This window comes from Hylobates moloch, unplaced genomic scaffold (genome assembly GCF_009828535.3).
Source record: "Hylobates moloch isolate HMO894 unplaced genomic scaffold, HMol_V3 SCAFFOLD_13, whole genome shotgun sequence".
Taxonomy (NCBI): Eukaryota; Metazoa; Chordata; class Mammalia; order Primates; family Hylobatidae; genus Hylobates; species Hylobates moloch.
The window spans coordinates 89,323,653-89,346,625 of record NW_026652288.1 but is presented as its reverse complement, the minus strand read 5'-3'; the positions used below and the strand labels follow the sequence as shown (position 1 = coordinate 89,346,625).

The following is a 22,973-nucleotide window of genomic DNA, read 5'->3' as shown; positions in this document are numbered from 1 at the left end:
AGAGAATTTCTCTTACTTAAGAGGTTTTAAAAACAACTATAGTATGGCAGCATCAACTGAAACAGTCCAGAAAAAAGCAAAAATAGTAAAGGAAATTGGAAAAGGTTTGGAGAGGTCAGAAACTCCCCAGAAATCCCACTAGACTAATAAATTAACTGTTTTCATTTTTTCATGTTTCTTCCAGTCTTTGTCTATTCTGTATACATAATTATATGCAGTTTCAAAGGTCATTTTAAATTACTGGTTAGTATTGAGAAGATGAATATGTCAAATGAGTGTTCTTGTCAAAAACACACCAAAAATTATCTTAATTCTTTTCTCCACATTCTGGGTTTCATTTCCCTTTCTAGAATAATAACAGCAACAAAATCTTGAAGAATTCTGATTCACACAGCAGATGTGAGGATGAGAAAACCTGCTGGCTAATTGGAGATGAGTTTCACTGGAAGCAATCACGTAAAACAAACTATGTCATAGACTCTTATCCCTGAAAGCTGGTCGCAGGATACACAAAAATTAGCCCACCAAAGGTCTCTGTTTTTGTGGAACTTTAGATGCTCATACACTAAGGCTTTATCTCAACATTTGCTAGAGAACCCTAAACGCGCACATACACACACACACTCACACACACACACACACACATACACACATACACATAGTTCAAGGTAAAATACATTTAGGAGACTGCTGCTCATGTCCCCCTCTCAGAGATTTAAAATATGCATTAGCATATGAAGATCCTGGGAAGTCACACAGTAAAGAACCTGTTTCCTTATGTCCAGAAATTGCAAACTCAGTTGGCTACAGGTCCAGGCAGGTAAAGGTATGGACCTGGTGCTGACTGTGGCAGAGACGACATGTAGCATCTGAAAGTTGCTGCTTCTAGAAATGTGGGTCTTGTATTAACAGATCTTCACAAAATGTCTGAAATCTGGGTTTTCATGTGAAATTTCTCATCCAGGATGAGATGGGAGAAAACATGTATCTTGGCTACATCTGCTAAGGAAAACCAGTGCCATACAGTAGTTAAAGCACTAAAAGCAGATTTTATTCAGGAACTATTGCAGTGGGTGGCAGGGGGAGGAAGACCTCAGCATAGAACTGGGCTCAGTTCCAAATACAGCATGGAGAGGCAGGGATCCAGCCAAAGAACGGTGGGTATCAGTGAATGGGAAATTACTAAGAAGAGACATCAGGGGTTGGGGGGATTCTGATTGAACCCACCTTTTTGGGATTTTTGCTGAAGTCAGGCCAGGTGATCAGACATCACCTGGGGGATGGTGGGAATGAAAAATTTGGTCAGATGTAGAGGCAATCAGATATCTGTCTAGACTGACTTAGCAGGATTCTTGCTAAAACTAGACTTCGCAAGGACAGATATGGAAACCTGGGGTTGAAGCCTAGTTGAGAAAAGGGCTGGGGGGAGATTGACTAAAGTTTGGTCACTGAATTTCTGTCAGATCTGACCTGTAGGCTACTAATTTGCAGCCTTTAGCTTAACCTAAAGTAGCTGAAGCCCATTTGGCCACAGAACTCTGTTCCTAGAACAGTCTTTTGGGAGATACTAACACATTTCATTGGCCTACCAACCCTTCAAAGAAGCCTCCAGAGTGAAGTCCCTTCTCTAAGCCTCATCTTCCTCCCCTACTCCAGTCCTCTGGCCTAAAGTAGTAAAAGATGTTCCAGTTACTATGGCTGCATAACACATTACTCCAACACCTGTGGCTTAAAACAACAATATTTGTTTTGCCCAAAACTCTGTAATTTGGGTAGAGCTCAGAGAGCATGGTTCATCTTTGTTCCACACGGTGTCAGAGTGGCTTGAAGGCTGAAGATGAGGGTAGAAGTCTGGAATTATCTGAAGGCACACTCACTCACAAACAGATTCTTGGATGGATTATGCTTGTAGTTACTCGAGACATCCCTGAGACTGATGGCTGGAACACCTCCATGTGGCCTTTCTTTGAGGGTTGGGCTTCCTTGCAAGGTAGTAGCTAGATTCCAAGGGCGAGTGTCCTCAAGAAGAGGTAGGCAGAAACTGTATCACCTTTTAGGGCCTAGCCTCAAAAGTCATGCCCGAGTATTCCCATTGTGTTCTATTTGTCAAGGCAGGCATTCAAAGACAGGGCAATAGACTACCTCTTAATTAAATGAGACAAGGTTCTGAAGAGATTGGAGCCAGAAAAACTGCTGTAGCCATTTGGGGAAGAAGCAATTGACTGTCAAAGAAAAGAATGAACTATTTTGATTTCTAGTTGTATCATTTACCAATAATAGTGTGAGACTGAGCAAGTAACTTCATCTCTTTTTGCATTTTATTGTTCACCCTGTCCTGAATTACAGTTACGACTATTTTTATTTCATCATTAGGCACTGAGGTTCTTGAGGGTAGCATCCACATCTAGATATTTTTGTTCTGGCTTGTTTCGTTTCCTAAATATTTTCATAATGCAATGCGCAGTGACAAACATGTAGTTTGGGCTTAGTAAACATGTCTAATACTTTATTTTTTAAAACAAGTAGAGAGCTTCCTGGTGAGTTTTCATGACTTGTAAACATGTCTAAAGAAAAAGAAACCCTTTCAGGAACTGACTCCCACTCTTCTAGTTCACTGCTGGCTTTTTTCATCACATAACCTGTTATCATATGGAACATGGGCAAGATTCAAACCCCAAGACCCTCTGCCCATCTCCACATGTCCCCATCTCTTCATGCCCATGGTAAAGGAGCCCTAGTCACCAGCCCCTACTTGCCTGCAATAAAAAACAGCCACTGAGAAACTGGCCCCGCAAAACCTTATGCCTGAAGCACAGAAAGCTTCAGCATATTCCATTGCACATTAACAGCAGTTCTTTTTTTGTGAAGGCAAATACCACAGGAGCCAAGAACACAGATATATTCATGTGAAATTCCAGTTCTGCAAAGACATTCGTTTGCTAATGAATATGCTAAAAGCCTTTCAAAAGTGACCTCTTCCTATTTAGACAACATACTTTGCTCTTTGTTCTTTAATATTCCATTTCTGTTTGCCCCCTTGCCGGGTAAGGAGGAAGAGAAAGGAAATAACAGAAAACTATCTAGGATTTCCTCTGTTAGAAATGGCTCTTGATTTCCTTCTGCCAAATTTCTTGAACCTTATATTGTTTATTTCCAGCCTTCTGTGCTCATTCCTCCCCTTCCCATCATTTCCAGTCTTTCCTCCCCACATTTCTGCAGCTACCCTGCTGGCACATTGCTTGGTGAGAGCCTTGGGCTGTTTGCCCAGGTGCCTGCCAGCATCTGGAGTGATGGCTGACTCCATTGAAACAAGGAAGAAGCATGTCTATCCCAGAGGCAACTAGAAAAATCTGAGTGCTAGTACCAATATTTTTGTTTTGCAATACTTCTGAACCACACAATTCACATAGTTTATGAGATTGCATTCCCTCTGTATCCTGGGAAATATTATTTTTCATTTCCAAGCAATAAAATAGCATTAACTGCTGATTCCTTAGCTCTTACATGTTACAAGTTCTAAGCACTTCACATACATTGTTTCACTTAACCCTTACTCTTAAGAGATTTTTTACAATTTACAGAAGAAGAAACTGAGTTAAACAGGTGAACTAAGTTGCATAAGGTCACGTGACAAGGAGCCTAGCCAAAATTATAGCCTGTTCTACCTGAGGCCAAAGCCCATCTGTTTTCCTCCCTACACTGTTTATTTCTTTTTAAAATTTAACTCCTTTTTTTTTCAGCATACCGCCACCAATATTGAGACCTATACTGTTTAGATTGAGAAAGAGGAATGCATGACAGATCTATGTTTATCTCACAGAGATTTGATTAATTTTGAGCCTTCCTGTTTGGCTCAGTAAATCAATTCATTAATAACGTTGCAACCAGAGACACTCACAGTTGTTAGAGACCAAAGAATTCTTTGGGTCAAACCTCCATCTGATTTGTGAATCATCTTTACAGCACTCCTCACATTGGTCATTCCATCCCTGAAGACTTCTAAGGTTGAGGAGCCCATTCCATTTTCAGGCAGTTTTGTATTGCATTTGATAAAAATTTGTACCCCTGGAATTGCCTTTCATTTATCCTGGTTCTGCCGTCTGCAAAGCAAAGCTGGGCTGGTTTGCTCAGCTCTCAGCATCCCCCTGATGATTGTGTTAGCAGGTGAGTTGCTCCTTTACCCATTCTTCATCAGCAGGGTTACTCCTGCCCAAGGTCACTCATGCCTGAAGAGACTCCAGTTTGTCAATGAGACTCACTACATGGGACACCCAGCACCACACTAACAGCTCAAACTAATTCTGACCAATTGAAATTCTATCCTGCCCTCCATGAGAACACTGCACATCTGTGATGCAGCTCCGGGTTGAATATGTTCTTTGGGCAGCCACATAAAATCTTCAACTAGTATTGAGCTCTTACAAAACAGGAAATATGGTGAGTAGAGACACTCAATTACCGTTGGCCAGCCTGGACTACTGGACCCCAGGGCAGTGAAGCCCCACACTGATACGCACCTAATTTCACTGCAGCAAAATTGTTTGTTGTGGCAAATTTTTAATCCAAACTTGCAGAGTGGTTTTCATTCCTTGTCATGTAAAAGAAGTACTGTTTTCTTTTCTTTTCTTTTTTTTTTTTTTTTTTTTTTTTTGAGACAGAGTCTGATTGCCCAGGCTGAAGTGCAATGGCACGATCTCGGCTCATCGCAACCTCCGCCTGCCAGGTTCAAGTGATTCTCCTGCCTCAGCCTCCCGAGTATCTGGGATTACAGGCATGCACCACCACGCCTGGCTAATTCTGTATTTTTTAGTAGAGATGGAGTTTCTCCACATTGGTCAGGCTGGTCTCAAACTCCCGACCTCAGGTGATCCGCCTGCCTCGGTCTCTGAAAGTCTTGAGATTACAGGCGTGACCACCGCACCTGGCCTACTTTCTTTTCTTCTGCATAGGCAGAGCTGGTTGGGTTGGTTTGTTTTGGTTTGGTTTTCTCAAGTTTTGATCCAGTGACAGTTCATCAATGGAAGTCTAAAGAGGCAAAAAGAAATCCAGACTCCTCCCAGGAAGAATTGCCACTTAATCTCACATTGATTAGTTCCTTTACAGCACAACCCCAGGATCTTTCTAACTGACAATTACATTTGACCACAAAATCAAAAGTAGCTCCATGTTAACTAGATGACTAAAATCAACTGGTGAATTGGAATTGATAATATGCTGCCATCCCTTAAACTTTCCTGTTCTAAGATAAATTGCTTCTTTTCTTATTCTTCATATCTTAATATAATTAATATTTAATTAATATTGCTCTGGTTCTTATAAAAAATTTTGTTTTCCAGTTTTACAGTTAAAAAAGTGAAGGAAAATAATGTCCAATGTACTTTTGGGAAAACATTTTAAAGTATGATTTTTGGAGATTAGTAAATAGACTAGAAGGCTCCTTTAAAAAAAAAAAAAAAACGTGATTCTGTGCTAAGATCTTCCTTCCGCCTTATTCTGATCTGAGTCAATCCATGTAGACAAAGAAGCCTGAGCTGCTATCTAACGAACCCAATCTTCTCACTTTACAAATGAGGAAAAATAACTTACAGATGAGTTAAAGTGACTCGCTCAAATTCTAGCACACATCTTTCTTCTTTCAAACCACTAACACAGAATATCAATGATGAAGGAATTCAGAGGCAAAAGATTGCTCTAGTGTGGGAATGTTACAGAAAACATCATGGAGGGACTGAAATTGAAAAGAAGTAAGCATTTTTTTTTAACCAAATCTTACTTTTCCACTGAGATAACTTCTGCTAGCAATAGAAAATTTGGAAAATGGTAAAAAGTACACAAAAAAGTGATGGGATAAATTGCTAATAACCTCATCCCATAAAAGAGTTATACAGCGCCTTTCTCTACAGTCTTTTCTCCCCCAGATAATTATTGTGGTTGTTTTTCTATTACTGTGATTATACTACTTAGCAAGAAACATTATAACTCAAGGACTATTCAATATTATAATAAACTATTCATAAACATCATTTTAATTGCTGCATGGTGGTCCATTATAGAGGTTTTACCATAATTTTCTTAACCTTGATCTCATTTTTGAGTAATTAGATGGAAGGGAAAGATTTAAATGAAGAGAAGGAAGGTATCTAGAAGAAGAATATGTTTTTACAACAAATGAAAACACCAAACTATTCACAGCTTTTATATTTGAGCTTTGCGGTTGTGGGTGATTTTTGTTTTATTCTCTATATTTTTCTCAATACTATAAAAACACTAGCAAGAACACCTACTTTTTTTGAGCACCTACCATGTACTTTATGCCACAGATGCATTTTCTCATTTAGTTGTCATAACAACTAACCAAAATTGCTATTATATCTTCATTTTAAAAATAAGGAAAATGAGACTTAGAAATATTAAGAGATTCACAAAAGGGCAATGACAGAAAAGGAATTTGACCCCAGGTCCATCCAAGGGGAAACCTGCTATTCTTAACCACCATGCTGCATATCCCAATGTTTTTATGAGTATGTACTATACTTTATCATCAGAGAACTATTCTTAGACATGGATATGGTTGGCAAATAATAGCTCATTTCTGATGTAAGCAGATAGCTTGTTACACAGAGTATAAACAACAATCTACCAAAATCCCAGAAGAGCTAAGAAAATCATCAATAAATAAAATCCCGTCAGTTATGTCGAAGGTCTTTAAAATTCAGGTATGTTTCAGGTTTCTCTAAAATTCATTTAAAACAGTGAGAGGAAGCAGCGTTAATTGTAGCTACGTGAATGAAGTCTGGATTCCGCAACTGGATGAAAATTGATTATACTAAAAGTAGTCTTCTGTAATTAAATGAAAACTGTGCTCTGCACTTTAATTAGTCAGCAGTAACTCATTTTAAGTGATAACAGTGAGTTCTGGTGTATCTCATTAAGTGAGAGCCCAGCAGCTCTACCTCAGCTGAGGTTCTCTCGGTTTTCCAAAGGAGCCTTATTTATGTATCTACTGCTCTAATTTCAAGCTGCAAGAAAGGTAATGCATTCTTTGGTAACTCAGATGTACACTCCTTCACATTCTTTCATGCAGAAAACTTGTAATATGCTTTAAATTCCAAGGACTCTCACTGGACGAAGGTATTTGCCTTGGAAAGTATGTGCAGTCATTGGCCTCTCATATCACCCAGTGGGAGTCTGGGAAAGTCAGCAAACATTATGAAATTCACGTGATAGATTTGTCTTTCCTTCTACTGCAGACATGTTAAACCTGCATCTTTGAAAAGCTATTTAAAAAATGAATTCCCCCAAATTTTTTCCAAAGTTTTTAGTATCTAATAATTCAGGTTTCGTGGTATTAATAAAAAGGAAAGATTTGTTGTTGTTGTTGTTGTTGTGGTTGTTGTTGTTGTGGTGGTGGTGGTGGTGGTGGTTGTTGTTGAGACGGAGTCTGGCTCTGTCACCCAGGCTGGAGTGCAGTGGTGCAATCTCGGCTCACTGCAAGCTCCGCCTCCCGGGTTCACGCCATTCTCCTGCCTCAGCCTCCTAGGAAAGATATTTTTTGTTTCGTTGTTTAACCTTACTTTTTAATTATAAAAGCAAAGCATGCTCATCATAGAAAATTTAGAAAGTAGGAGAAGTATGAAGAGGCAGGAAAAACATCCCTCATTATTTCTTCATTCAAAGACACATTTCTATTAATATAGTGGCATATTTCTTCCTAGTCTTTTATCTAGCCATGGCTATTGTATATTTGAGATCATTCTGTTTGCACAATGTGGTATTCTACTAGAAAAAGCCATTAAAAAATAAATTTTGAATTTTACTTCTGAGCTGAGCCTGGATTCCTAGTAGCCATTCCATGTGCTTCCAGCATCATGGACATAGATTATCAAGATGCCTGCTGCCTTGTTGAGAGGAGGCCTTTGTCAAAGGGGTGGAACCTGTTTCTGTGAGAGGAATGAGAATTCTGGACATAATAAAGCAGGAGAAAGAGCTACTATTTATTTAGTAGTTTGGGATTATCACATTGGGCTGGTTCTTACTCCATGAACATTTATATCTAAAAGAAATAAGATTATAATTACCACTCAAAGCAACTCTGAAGAAGAGTTCTTGCTTCAGGGCAGCCACAGCCCAGGCAGACCAGAAGGATTAAAAGGTGAAGGTTAACCTCAAGTCGGTGTGATGGTGTATCAACAAGTCACAGGACTTCGAATCATAGACACTGAGATTTGCAATTTGTAAAGAGTATGAATTTCAGTCCCAGATTCAGGTGTTCAAGGAATACTCATTGTTTTATTTGTTTGTTTAAAGAAAATAAAGTGGTTTCCAAGTGTCTCTCTTACCAGGCTGGCAAGGAACTTACTCTAGGGCATGAAATATGAAATATGGAAGGCTTATGTAGTGTCAGAAAACAAGGACAGAGTCTCCCCCACCCGCCGCCCCCCTGCTTCCGGCTGTCATGGTGACCACTAGCAGCCATCCAAGGCCAAAGTGGTTCTTTGAAATTCACTTTCTATTTCCGGGCCATGTGAGAACAGGGGTTCAAATGAGCCCTCTTTATACATCCACAGTCATCCTCTCTGATATCAAGCTGGTTTGCCTGGGAAATAGCTAAAAACTGAGCACCAGTCTCCCACTAATCAGAACCTGCCACCCTCCATCTCTTTCCCTACCCCTGGAAAATTCCGTCTCTCTTAAATTCTTTAAGATGCTTGCTCCTTCCTCCTGCCCCTTGGGCCACTTAAAGTACTCTCTTGAGGCTTAATAAAATAGAAGTCAACCAGGGACAGCTCTTACAGCAAAAATCTTCTTCAGTCTGGGAACACACACCTCCCTTGAAGTAAAGAAGAGCAAACAGCCTGATTTCCCGTACAGAAGATGTGTGGGGAAACTACAAGAAAACAAAAACACAAAGTAGCATTTTTCAAAAAATCATCCTGCCACATAAAAGTCGTTGAAGAGGATTCAGTCAGGTTCACACCAGCGTCCCTCATCCTTTAGCACCAGTAGACCAAGTTTGCCATAATCTGACAAGCGTGGGCTTGGAAGGCAGATGGGGTTCAGATCCCGTGAGTCCTAGCTTTGGGGCCATAACCCTCCAGGCTCAGTTTTCTGCTGGCACAGTGCTTGACACAGAGTAGGATCAACTAATGTTTCATTCTCTTGTCCGTACCTGGCTGTCCTCCCAAGTCACTGCTCAGCCAGTCCCAAAGCAGTTGCTCTAATTCTTTATATGCTAGGAGCAATTCTGGGAGAGACTGCCCTTCCTAAAATGTAGCCTAGTGCCCACACATGAAACTGTATATAAGTAGTGGGTTTTTAGCTGAATTTGGCATATGTGATCCTGGTCTTTCTGATGGTAGTTATTCTCCTGCTGGAGAAAACCACAGCTAATCCGCTTCAACGCTCCGACCAGTGAGTACCCTCCAGAAGCTCTTCAGCCACGCCTATCAATTGGATGTCGTCAGCCATTTTATTCCTCCTCAGAAGTCTCTTTTATCTATTAGGGAAAAAAATAAAAACCACCGATGATGTGGCATGTTCTTAAATCCATCTCCATTCATTTTTCCTGTCTCCCAGTCAGATACAGAGTTTTGGGATAAGATGCAAGCAGAATGGGAAGAAATGGCTCGGAGGAACTGGATATCTGAGAACCAAGAAGCCCAGAACCAAGTAACCATCTCGGCTAGTGAGAAGGTAACCAGTTCTGTTCCTATACATGCTGACTACTTTTCTCAACCTTTTTGGATCATATTTTATCGATTAGTCAATAGCTATTCTGTCAAAAACACAGTAATTAAAAAGAATTTAATGTCAATCTGACCTAGAAGAAATTCTGATAGAGACAATATAATTATCCAATGTGTGAAGGCAGCCAAGTTGGAATGAAATGCTCTTATTTTTATCAGTGTTCAGACAGACAGTTTGGCAGCCGACCAGAGCTTGGATCCTGACTGCTAGCCAGTTACTGAACTAGCTGACATTGAGGGTGAGTTGGAACAAGAATTGGTCTAATCTCACAATACTCTGTCAGCCAGTCATGTGAGTCCTGTTGACTTACCAACAACAGAAGTGACACCAGTGGCATGGGAGTGAAGTGGAGACTTGGGGCTATATTTCACAGGTGGTCATTATATAGCTAGCAAAGAAACTCTGTGGAAAGGATGCTCTCACACAACCAGGTCAAGTCCCAAGAGGATTCCTTAGAGGTACTCCCCTGATAGGAGCCCCAGCAAATGTGCAAGTACAGTGAACAACCAGCCAAATCACTCTTGAAGTCCCAGTTGCTCTAGGATTTATGCATTTATAAAACACTTGGTGGGGTTGGGGAGAACACTGGGGAATAAGTATAAATGACTTGAAAGAAAAATGTGGAACTTTCTTACCTAGAAAAGTATATATCACAATAGCCAAGATATAGAAGCAACCTAAGTGTCCATCAACAGACAAATGGATAAATGTGAGCCTGAACAACAGAGTGAGACCCTGTCTCTACCAAAAAAAAAAAAAATAGCTGGGCATAGTGGCACACACCTGTGGTCCCCAGCTACTCAGGAGGCTGAGGTGGGAGGATCACTTCAACCCCAGGAGGTCAAGGCTGCAGTGAGCTGTGATGGTGTCACTGCACAGCCTGGACAACAGAATGAGACCCTGTTTAAAAAAGAAAAAAAAGGAAAAGAAAATGTGGTACATATATACAATGGAGTACTATTCAGCCATAAAAAAGAATGGCTTCCTGTCATTTATAACAACATGGATGGAACTGTAGGTCATTATGTTAAGTAAAATTAGCCAGGCACAGAAAGACAGACTTTATATGTTCTCACTTGTTTGTGGGAGCTATATTTCAAACAAATGAACTCATAGAGATGGAGAGTAGAATGATGGTTACCAGAGGCTGGGAAGGGTAATGAGCAGGGGAAGGGGGTAGGGAACTGGGGATGGTTAATGGATATAAAAATATAGTTATATAGAATGAACAACATCTAGTATTTGATAGCACAGTGGGTACTACACTCAACAATAATTTATTGTACCTTTTAAAATAACTAAAAGAGTATAATTGGATTGTTTATAACACTAAAAAGGATACATGCTTGAAGTGATTATATCCCATTTACCGTGATATGACTGTTACGCACATCACATAAGTGTATGCCTGTAGGCCTGTATCAAAATATCTCATGTGCCCCATAAATACATATACCTACTAGGTACCCGCAAAAATTAAAAATTAATTAATTAATTAATTAAAAGAATAAAAGAAAAACTATATATAGATAAGTATGTATTATTATTTTGTGGTGGAGGAAGTCTCAATAATATTCAGTTCTGGATAGCATTCGTGATATTTTGCTAATACAACAAATATTTATTGAGCATCTACTCTTACACTAAGTACTGGGGATATGATGACAAATAGTCTCCGATTTTAGTAGATCCGCAATCTACATAGTCATTAAAATGTCTCTCTCCTCCAAATATTCTGTCCCTCAATAGGCCAGGCAATCTCATAAAATTAGAACAACCATCTCATTAAAAGTAACTGTCTTTTCCACAAGGAAATCAAAGCTAAGTGAGAACACAGGACATTGATTCAGATCATCAGACTCTGGGCTGTAACTCATGCCCCCGAGGTCTGCCTGAGCTCCATAGCCCCTTACTCCCAGAACCCCATACCCACACTAACCCCACATAAGCCAGTCACACCCTGTGGCTTTTGATGGGGGCATTTTGTCCTTCTAAGCACCTATGGAGACTGAAGGCCTCCACTTGATCTACTCTTAAACCTTAGTAACATCATCAATACACTAGCTTATTTGTATCTATCAAATTTAAAGGATTTTATGAAAATCTATGCAAGTAAAATTGCAACAAATAATATCTCTCAGATACTTCAGATGAGAGTTTAAGTTGGGACAAATTTTTTCAAAAACAATTTAGCTACACATTTCAAGGGCTTAAGAATGGCTCATAACCTTTAACCTAATAAATCCCTCTGGGAGTCTGTCCTAAGGTAATAAGTAAATGCAGCAAAGATTTCTGCATGAGGCTTTCACCGTAGTTTTATTTATGATAACAAAAAATGTAAAATAACCTGAATATTCATCAACAGGGGATTGAGCAAATAAATATAGCATATCCATAGGAATAATTTAATAACATAGAGAAATCACAATATAAAACTAAGTGAGGCCTAAGCTATAAGACTAAGTATGTAATATGTGCCTATTTGTTTAATTTATATACTCATAGAAAATACCAGTTATTTGTACATTCTGTATTCTTTAAATTTTTACAATTAAAAAAAAATCTTTAACTTTAAAACATGCATTCTCAACAGGGCCAATATAGCCCCCAGTAGGCAAAAACTGGTGCAGGGTGAAGGCAAAAAAATTCTTAGCTATGACAATGGTTTGTAGTTCTCCAAAGGGCCCTAGTAGGTAAACAAATATACAGTATGTGAGATTCATATTTTGGGGGATGGGTGGTAGCACTTAGCAAAAACATGTCTAAAGAGTCAGTATTTTTAAAATCTTAAGGGGAAATTGTTGAAACGAAAAGAACAAAAAATATCAGAAGAAAGCAAACTCAAAAATAGTAGCTGTGGTCATATCTAGGTCGTGGCATTATAGGTAACTTCTTGTATCTTTTTATATCATTTAGTATTATCTAAACTTTATACAATGAAATGTACTATATTCATAATAAGGAAAAGCAGAAATTTAAATTTAAAATAAAAAATTAAATAATCAAAATAAATAAATTTAATTTAAAATTGTTTATTATGCTTTAAGTTCTGAGATACCTGTGCAGAACATGCAAGTTTGTTACATAGGAGTACACGTGCCATGATGGTTTTCTGCACCCACCAACCCATCAACTACATTAAGTATTTCTCCTAATGCTATCCCTCCCCTAGCCCCCCACCCCACAACAGGCCCCAGTGTGTGATGTTCCCCTCCCTGTGTCCATGTGTTCTCTTTGTTCAACTCCCACTTATGAGTGAGAACATGCGGTGTTTGGCTTTCTGTTCCTGTGTTAGTTTGCTGAGAATGATGGTTTCCAGCTTCACCTACTTCCCTGCAAAGGACATGAACTCATCCTTTTTTATGGCTGCATAGCCTTCCATGGTGTATATGTGCCACATTTTCTTTATCCAGTCTATCATTGATGGGCATTTGGTTTGGTTCCAAGTCTTTGCTATTGTGAATAGTGCTGCAATAAACATACGTGTGCATGTGTCTTTATAGTAGAATGATCCTTTGGGTATATACTCAGTGATGGGATTGCTGGTCAAATGATATTTCTGGTTCTAGATCCTTGAGGAATCACCACACTGTCTTCCACAATGGTTGAACTAACTTACACTCCCACCAGCAGTGTAAAAGCGTTCCTGTTTCTCCACATCCTCTCCAGCATCTGTTGTTTCCTGACTTTTTAATGAGAACTTATTGAATGTGAGAATGAGAAGAGAAATCAATGGCTCATGCACTGGCCTTTTTCTGTGTTGCAGGGATATTACTTTCACACTGAAAACCCCTTCAAGGACTGGCCTGGAGCATTTGAAGAAGGCTTAAAAAGGCTGAAGGAAGGGGACCTGCCAGTCACCATCCTGTTCATGGAAGCAGCAATTCTTCAGGACCCTGGAGATGCAGAGGTGTCATTCTCCCTTCATTCTGCCAGACTCAGAAAGGGCATGTGCTAACGAGGGACAGATAACACAGAACTCTGCTGGGTCACCTTTTCATCAAGTAAAGGTTCCCAGAGGAGTTAACCTAGCTTAGTCTACTTGTTTAAAAGTTACAAATAGGTACCCGTTTTCTAACCACATTTCTAATTGGCAGTGTTTACAGTGCCTATAGATAAAGATTGGGGGCAGGAAAAGAAAAATCAAAATTACCAACCTGGAGGCTTATCAGTAGTTTTCTTTTTTTGAGACAGAGTCTTGCTCTGTCAATGAGGCTGGAGTGAAATGGCGCAATCTCAGCTCACTGCAACCTCCGCCTCCCAGGTTCAAGCGATTCCTCTGCCTCACCATCCCGAGTAGCTGAGATTACGGGTGCCTGTCACCACGCCCAGCTAATTTTTGTATTTCTAGCTGGTCTCGAACTCCTGACCTCATGTGATCCACCGGCTTGGCCTCCCAAAGTGCTGGGGTTACAGGCATGAGCTACCGTGCCCAGCAGTAGTTTTCAAGGGACAGTATATAGTGATGTCTGGCTCTTGTGTCACGCTGTACATCACCCTTGGTTTACTCACGCCACATTTATTGAACACATACTATGTCCCAAAAATTATACCAGGTCCTGGCTTAAAATATTGAAAAGCTGGGAAAACATATCAGATGGAAAACACGTTTATGGTCTATCTGGGAAAACGAGTAAAAAAAATCAATGTAGTGTAATAAATGCAATGTCAGAGTGTGCACAGGATGCTGGGAGACTAGAAACCATCCAGCTTTTCTGCACAAGTGGAACCAGGGTCAGGGCAGGAATTAAAGGCAATAGGAGAGTCAAGTTTTTGTTACAAGGGAGCGCTATGTGGGTAGGCAGAGGGGCATGAAGCATCCTGTTAAGTGGAAGAGGGGAGGAGAGAATGATAGAGGGAAGGCAAGAAGAGATAGGCAAGAATTTGAAATTCATCTGAAAGCCATGGGAAACCACTAGGCGCCTGTACTCAGGAGAGGCATACCAACAGATTGCGCATTAGAAAAACCCCTTTCTCCGAGACGAGAAGAGTGATTAGAGACAGAGGCTGGGAGACCACCAAAAAGCTTCTGCAGTCCTAATCCCCTAGATTCCTAAATCTGTGAAGGCCTATCATAAGATAGTGTCAATATAATGGTTTCTTCTTTCATTTGTAATTTTCAAGAATCATCATATAAGGGATATTCCCAAGGGAATCTGCAGAAATTGTAGGGACCGGTATATATACTGGTGCTGAGAATACAATGTAGAATAGTGGTTAAGCATCTAGGCTGTGCTATCCCAACTGCATAGGTTCAGATCCCTGTTCTACCTGTTAGCCATGGGACCTGGGGCAAATCGTTTAAACACTCTAAGTTTCAGTTTCCTCATCTGTAACATGGAAATCCTAATAGTAACTATCTCATTGGGTGTTGTGAGGATTAAATTAGTCCACACAAATTAAGTGCTCAGCTCAGTGCCTGGCACATCAGCATTTAGCCTTCATTTTTATTATTGGTTGTATTTTATGTAGGAAGAATGAGTAAACTGATCACTAGTTAAATCTTGTAATATCTTGTTGGCCAAAAGGCTTACAGTGAAATGAGATTAAACTGAAAGCTGAAATTCTGAACCAAAATATTAGAATTTTTAAAAGATAGGCCGAGCGTGGTGCCTAATGCCTGTAATCCCAGCACTTTGGGAGGCCGAGGCAGGTGGATCATTTCAAGCCAGGAGTTCAAAACCAGCTTGGCCAACGTGGCGAAACCCTGTCTCTACTAAAAAATACAAAAAAAAATTAGCTGAGTGGGATGGCTCATGCCTGTAATCCCAGCTACTCGGGAGGCTGAGCTGGGAGAATCACTTGAACCAGGAGGCAGAGATTGCAGTGAGCCGAGATCGTGCCACTGCACTCCAGCCTCAGTGACAGAGCAAGACCCTGTCTCAAAACTAAAATAAAATAAAAGATATGTGCTCATTGTAGAAGAGGAAATTATTACACTAATATGAAACCATAGGCCACCCCCTAAAAATAATAATGTCATCTTTCGTTTGTAAATGCTATGTATTTTACAAGGCATTTTCAAATATATTACATTATTTGACACAACAGCCCGGGAAGAATTTTTTTAAGGACATACTATGATCTCAGATTCATAAATAAGAAAATGAGGGCCTGTGGTAACTAACAAATCCCAGACAAAGACCCAGGGCTTCTGAATCTATGGAGACCTCAAAGTTAAGGTAATAACACTGCAGACAGTGAAAATGACACCGTGGCCAAAGGCTAGAAAAATGCCCCCAGAGAAAGACTATTTCATCAATCTTTTCTTAAGAAACATTCTAAGATATATGGAAGGTGAAATCAAAATGGAGGTTTCTGTCTGTATGTTTAAGAGATTTAAAAGAATCAAGCATATTTGGAGGGGGGAATAATCAGTATTTTTATGAGTTTATAAGGTGTATGTAATAATAACCCATGAGAGGAAAAGCCAGTACCATTCAAATGGCACTTTAAGATAACTGTGCTTTCCTAGAGTTTTGTTTTAAAATGGTATTATCTAAAACAGTGTTTGGGGAGTGTGTGAAAGTGTTTGGGGAACGTGCAACTCTCCCAGCCTTGGGAAGGAGAGGTACACGCTCCTCAAACATTTTTAAACCCTAAGACCCTAATATACCTCCACCCCCAGCAAATTTGAAGACAATGTGTGTAATGAGAGGTTTCTGCTTGTGTGTATTACTCTTATAACAGTGTGAGAGTTACTGTTCTTATGAGTATATAGAGAAAAATTTGCTGTGTTAAAAACTTTAATTCTAGATATAAAAACATAAGCTATCTGCTTGAAGATGTTCTTCATATTATTTACAATAGCAAACAATTGCAACCAACTTAAAGCAATAAGGGAATTGTTGAGTAAATAATGGAATATCTATTCAACAAAATCCAAATTAAAAATTACGAGGATTTTGTGAAAGCATGAAAAAGGGCTTAAGGTATGATGAAATGTATAAATGTAGACTATAAAATTATGTCTACATTATGATTATGTTATGTGTTTTGTGCATTTTAACAGTGATTACATTAGAGGAATGAACACATCATAGGAGATTTTGTTTTGCTTTTCCTATTTCCTAAATCTCCTGTGACTTCTTCTAGTAAGTGACTTTCATTCATACAAGCTAAGTTAATATTGTACGTCTTGAGATTCCTTATCGTAAACTTCATTTTGCTACATTTCTGGGTTATATTTCCACCCCTTTTCCTCACAACTGTATAATTTTATATATTTATCTTTTGGTTTTAAGATACCTAATATAACGAAATCTCAGAAATTCAGAGGTTTCCATCGCACTGGGTTATAGGAAAGGATAAATACTGAACGAGTTTGGAAATAATGACAGAGGATCTTGACCCAGATGTCACAAGAGAGTTTGAATGAAGAAATGCATATAATATTCTTCCCTTTTATATAGCGCTCACATCTGAGACAGGTTGCTCTGCATAGGGGATCCATCACAGGTCAACAAACCAACTGAAGCACGTGAGTGATTCTGCTTCATCTTGCAGTGTTAACGTCAGTTGTCTTTCGTAGGCATGGCAGTTCCTCGGGATAACCCAGGCGGAGAACGAAAATGAACAAGCAGCTATTGTCGCCCTCCAGAGGTAAATGAAGCTAAGTGCAAAATCATGGGCCTGGTGGGCACTTGTTAATGAACTTCCTGTTTCAGATTTGTCTTTTGATCTTTACTGAAGTACAGTGTAAAGAATTTGTAAAGGATAAGTGCTGAGATACTGCATGTCACTCACACGCAGCTCTGAAAAACAACTTAGAATGAAGTAATGTTCCTAACAATGTCTTGCCATCTGCAAATCAATGGACATTCACTGGCACCAGAGAAAGCCTGTGTTAAACCCAGTCATAAAGTAGACTCATTGAATAAATAGTTCCTTTTAACGTTTTAGCCTTCTGAAACATCTGAAAATATTCTTCAAAAAAAAATAAGTGGAGGACTGACTAATGGTCTGGATGACGTTGTGGCAGGAGGGATGGGAACAGTGGGTGTGTGTAATATTACACCCTACTTGACTAGAGCTATTTAAACCCTGGAAAAGGAGCCTCTGCCAAATAGACTTCCACTTTCCCTACCTTTTCTTGTAAGTGCCTTTAGTATAGTGCTATAGGAAGAGAATATATATGTGTGTGTATACATATGCACACACACACATATATATTCCATGTTATATGTATGGTGTTTATATGAATGTACATACATAATGCATGTGTATAAATCCTATAGCTTTGGGATCTCAGATTGTAAGAATTCTAGACTCTTGAAATTCTAGGGCTTTACAATCTTGGAATCCTAGATTTCAAGATTCTGTTGGTATTTGATGAAGTAATGGTGACTGGGGTGTGGCCCTGCCTTCAGAGCCTTTTCCTACAGATGAGAGAATTGGGGATCAGGAAAGGTCAAGGTCACACAGAGAGTATGTAACAGAGACAGAACTTAAACCCTCATCTCTTGACTCCAAATCTGGAGCTCTGAGTCAGTGGTTCTTAACCCTGTACACACATGCACATTAGAATCGTTTGGAGGGGGAAAATAATGCCCAAGCACAGCCCGAAGATGATCATTTAATTGTTCAGGGCTGGGAACCAAGCAGCAATAGTTTTAAAACTCCCAGGTGTTTGTAATGTGCATCCAGAATTAAGAACCTCTCTACCCAGTGCTGATAAGTTTCTGGGAGATTAGACCCACCACAGAGTGGTATTATGTACTGCCTAGGGCTTGCTCCTCAAAGTCTTATCCAGAAACCTCATCATCACCTGAGAACTTGTCAAACCTGCACAATCCCAGGCCCACCCCAGTAGACCTACTGGATCAGAATGCAGATTTTATAAGACTCCCCAGATGATTCACATGCACTTCAATTTGAAAATCCCTTGCTAGAGGCCAATGGAATAGAATGAGGGGGAGTAGCTTTAGCCTGTGTCTCCTGTAAACCCATATCGGTAGTTCTGGAAACACAGGGATTTCCCTCCCCTTTGCAAAAGACTGTACAATCTTTCATATCTAGATGTCTACATTCAAGTCAGTTCTCTTTGGGGATAATAGATATTTAATATATTGGTAGTAGCGGCCAGACGTGGTGGCTTACACCTGTAATCCCAGCACTTTAGGAGGCTGAGGCGGGTGGATCACTTGAGGTCAGGAGTTTGAGACCAGCCTGGCCAACATGGAAACCCTGTCTCTACTAAAAATACAAAATTAGCCGGGTGTGGTGGGCATCTGTAATCCCAGCTATTCGGGAGGCTGAGGCAGGAGACTCGCTTGAGTCCAGGTGGCAGAGGTTGCAGTGAGCCGAGATCACACCACTGCACTCCAGCTTCAGTGACAGAGTCAGACTCCGTCTAAAAAAAAAAAAAGGAGCAGCATTAAAATAATGATATCCCCTATTTCTCATTAGATCTCATTAGATTAAGCACTAATAAATCATGTGCAGGGATAAACCACATAGTTTTAAAGCTACTTATTAAAATTACCAAACCTAGCAATCATTAGGGTAAGTTTTAACTTTCTTAAAAATATGCTGAGGTCTCCATTTTTATGTGTTTAAATATGGTGCTTTCCAGGGACTTGACATAAGCAAGCTTACCAATGCTTTTGCAGTATTTAGTTAATAAAGACCCCCCACATTTTCTGAAGAACTGTTAGATGTGGCTCAAAAAAAAAAAAAATCTGAAATTGGCTTCTTTTTTTTTTTCAGGTGCTTAGAATTACAGCCCAACAACTTAAAAGCTTTGATGGCCTTGGCTGTGAGTTATACTAACACTGGCCATCAGCAGGATGCCTGTGAAGCTCTGAAGAATTGGATTAAGCAAAATCCAAAGTACAAATACCTTGTGAAAAGCAAGAAGGGATCTCCAGGCCTCACCCGGCGGATGTCTAAGTCCCCAGTTGATAGGTATCCTTCTCGTTATATTACAGCTGGCAGTAAACACCCACATATACAATGAATCACCTAAAGGGCAACTAATGAGCCTCACACCCCTGACACCACCCACTCCAGAATGGTTTGCAGGACAGTATTCTGCTGGAGGAGCATCACTTATTGAAAGATTAATGCTTAGACCAGGGCCAACCTTCCGGCACATGATCTACATAGTGGGCATTCACAGATATTTATCTGAGTGCCACATTTTAAAGTCAAATGCTTTGGACACATAATTCACCCAAGGTGAAGTATAATAAATACTAATGCTCCAAGTTTTATCCAGCCTGAGAATTAGGAATGGGGAAAATGAAAGTCTGGTCTTCCAGAAATTTTGTTTTGTGTTTTTTTGTTTGTTTGTTTTTGTTTTTGAGACGGAGTCTCACTCTGTCGCCCAGGCTGGAGTGCAGTGGCGTGATCTCGGCTCACTGCAAGCTCCGCCTCCCGGGTTCACCCCATTCTCCTGCCTCAGCCTCCTGAGTAGCTGGGACTACAAGGGCCCGCCACCACGCCCGGCTAATTTTTTGTATTTTTAATAGAGACGGGGTTTCACCGTGGTCTCGATCTCCTGACCTCGTGATCCGTCCGCCTCGGCCTCCCAAAGTGCTGGGATTACAGGCGTAAGCCACTGCGCCCGGCCTAGAAATTTTGTTTTCTATCAGCAATAAATCCTTATGTTAAATCCTTACTCACTGAGGCCTTGGGAAACTTAGCTGTGGGGCTTTCCACATTAACACTCATAGAGTCAACAGAACTCGCCTCATGAAGACCTTACTTAGCACGGTCTGTATCCGTGTACAACAAAATAGTTCATGAAAATCAACCATATTTTAAAACATTCAGCATTAATAGTCCTCTCATTAAGTTAAGGTATTTTAAGCAAAATTCTCCATTTTGTAACGAAGAGACTTCTTGAAATAGAGTCAAGGGATTTAACAGTAAATCATTTATGTTCTTACTATTAGGATTACAAATCTATTTTTTTTTCTCTTGTAGCTCTGTTCTGGAAGGCGTGAAGGAATTATATCTGGAAGCTGCCCACCAGAATGGAGATATGATAGACCCAGACCTACAGACAGGTCTAGGGGTTCTGTTCCACCTGAGTGGAGAATTTAATAGAGCAATAGATGCATTTAACGCTGCCTTAACTGTTCGGCCAGAGGTAAGACAGCACAGCAAGAAACCACAACATTCTCTGTAACAAATAAGTTTTCACAGGCTACACCGTCCATATTTCTTCTACACTTTATTTCCCTGACTCCAATGGTTTAAAGTGATGGGTATTCATAATGTGCTACTGTGGCTGTTAATATTGAAATACCTAAAATAGAAACACCAATTACATGACAACATCGAATGGTAGCTGTTCGTTGACGAGTGAAAGTCATTTGACAAAATTGTCCGTGAAGATCTTTTAGTAATTCACCTGGCCATGGTCTCCATCCATAAGCACTGAATAAATTTTTAGCCATCTTCCTTTCTCTGCAGAGAAATATAGGAACGCTCTGTCATTGTGCCTTGTACTGGGTTGTTAGAAAGTTCTGATTTTGTCATCAGGACTATTCACTATGGAACCGTCTCGGGGCGACCTTGGCGAACGGAGACCGCAGCGAGGAAGCCGTGGAGGCCTACACGCGAGCACTGGAGATTCAGCCGGGATTCATCCGGTCCAGATACAACCTGGGAATAAGCTGCATCAACCTGGGCGCCTACAGGTGAAGTATAGCAACAGGCCAAGGATGAAGGCCATGCCCAGGACTGAGGTCGAATAATCCGAAAGGTTGTTTCCAAGTAAAAATGCCTGCCTTGGTAGGAGTATTCTTCCTCCTCCCGTTAAGGGTGAATGTGGAGCCTTCACATCCCAAGGCCTGTTTGAGCAGGAACCCTGCGCTTCTCTGGTTCTCAATCTTTAGAGAGCAGCAGTTGGCTCCACATCTTGGGAAATGCAGATTCCCAATCCCTGGCCCCTGAGATTTTGATTCAGTTGGCCTGGATTAGGACAAGTTATCAGCGTTTTCAACACCCCCAAGGGCAACTCTTCAAGAAATACTACCCGTCAATCTTTCATTTTCCACTTAGGGAAAAAAGAGCCTTGGGGGTGTGGGCAAGGGGACCTGGCAAAATGACTTCAGAAAGTCCCAGAAGCAGTGTTTAGCAAAGCAAAACCAAGAGTCCAGGTTTTCTAAACCTAATATACCAATCAAGTTAGTTGGGAGAAAAAGAAAAAACACAACCGGGCTTATAGTTTAAAATGCATTTCTCATTCTCATCCTTCGTCATTAAGGTCGGCGTCCTCCCTTTCTTTTTCCCATTACCAGGGCCTAGAAATGACCTTTATTTCTTTCAGATAATGAAAGTATGAGTAATCTTTTTCTTCTTTCTTTTCCCATTTTTTCTATTTTCTAAATAAACAGGTGTTACTTTCATAATTGGAAAAAGAACTAAATGTTATTTTTGAACCCCACAAAAAATGTAAACCCTTTCTCATTCTCTGAAAGAGCCAGGCTTTAATAATCAGACAAGCCTGGGTTAAAATCACAGCTCTGCCATGTACCAGTTTTGTGACTCTGGTCTATAACTTTTAGCCTCAATTTCTTCACTTGTTATAAAAGAGAGAGAAAGAGGTAATGATTATTTTTCAGGATTATTGTACAGGTTAAATGTAATTGCCTAGCACAGAGCAGATGCTCAATGCCTGGCAGGCATTTATTATGACGATTATTATTTTTGCATCATCATCCTTATTACTATTTATTTAGTAAGTCATCAGAGAACTATATAACTAGATTTCACTCTTTTGACATCTGAAGAATGACTGCTTCTGAACTGCATTGGTGCATTTTGCCACTGGCAAACATTGAGACCCTAGAAAATAGCTGTTGCACTATACGAAAAAACTCTTACAAAGAGCACTAGTCACTGGATTAACTGTGTCAAGAGAATTTTCTCAGATCAAAACCAGGAAGAGTGAATGACTCCTTATCAAGCGGCTTGTTTTATTTTATGGACACTGTGAAATGTGCCACTGCAAAGGCCCTGTTTACATCAGCTGTGCAAAAGCCCAGAGCTGACTCTGTGCCACCCCCTACACATCAGCTGTCCAAGCCCTGCGGATGTCTATTTTGTATCCTAACTTCATTCCTGGCTTCATCTTATTTTCCCAACCAGATTTCCTATTTACCTCTTTCATTCACTTTTTTTCTAGATATGCTGTGTATATGTATTTTGTGAGACACCTTAGATTCCTTTTTTTTAGAACAACGGAGATGTAAAAAAAAAAATACATATATATA

The 22,973-nt window shown here is 40.0% G+C and overlaps 1 protein-coding gene across 15 annotated transcripts in view; it reads left to right on the top strand.

Moving 5' to 3' along the window:
* PEX5L (peroxisomal biogenesis factor 5 like) overlaps positions 1 to 22,973 on the top strand; it is a 789,103-nt gene that overhangs the window by 758,846 nt on the left and 7,284 nt on the right. For all 15 annotated transcript variants that reach the window (XM_058427079.1, XM_058427077.1, XM_058427076.1 and 12 more), the window contains 6 exons: positions 9,577 to 9,693; positions 13,514 to 13,657; positions 17,279 to 17,349; positions 19,456 to 19,653; positions 20,677 to 20,842; positions 21,238 to 21,395. In XM_058427079.1, coding sequence (XP_058283062.1) covers positions 9,577 to 9,693; positions 13,514 to 13,657; positions 17,279 to 17,349; positions 19,456 to 19,653; positions 20,677 to 20,842; positions 21,238 to 21,395 — 854 coding nt within the window. The remainder of the gene's footprint in view (positions 1 to 9,576; positions 9,694 to 13,513; positions 13,658 to 17,278; positions 17,350 to 19,455; positions 19,654 to 20,676; positions 20,843 to 21,237; positions 21,396 to 22,973) is intronic.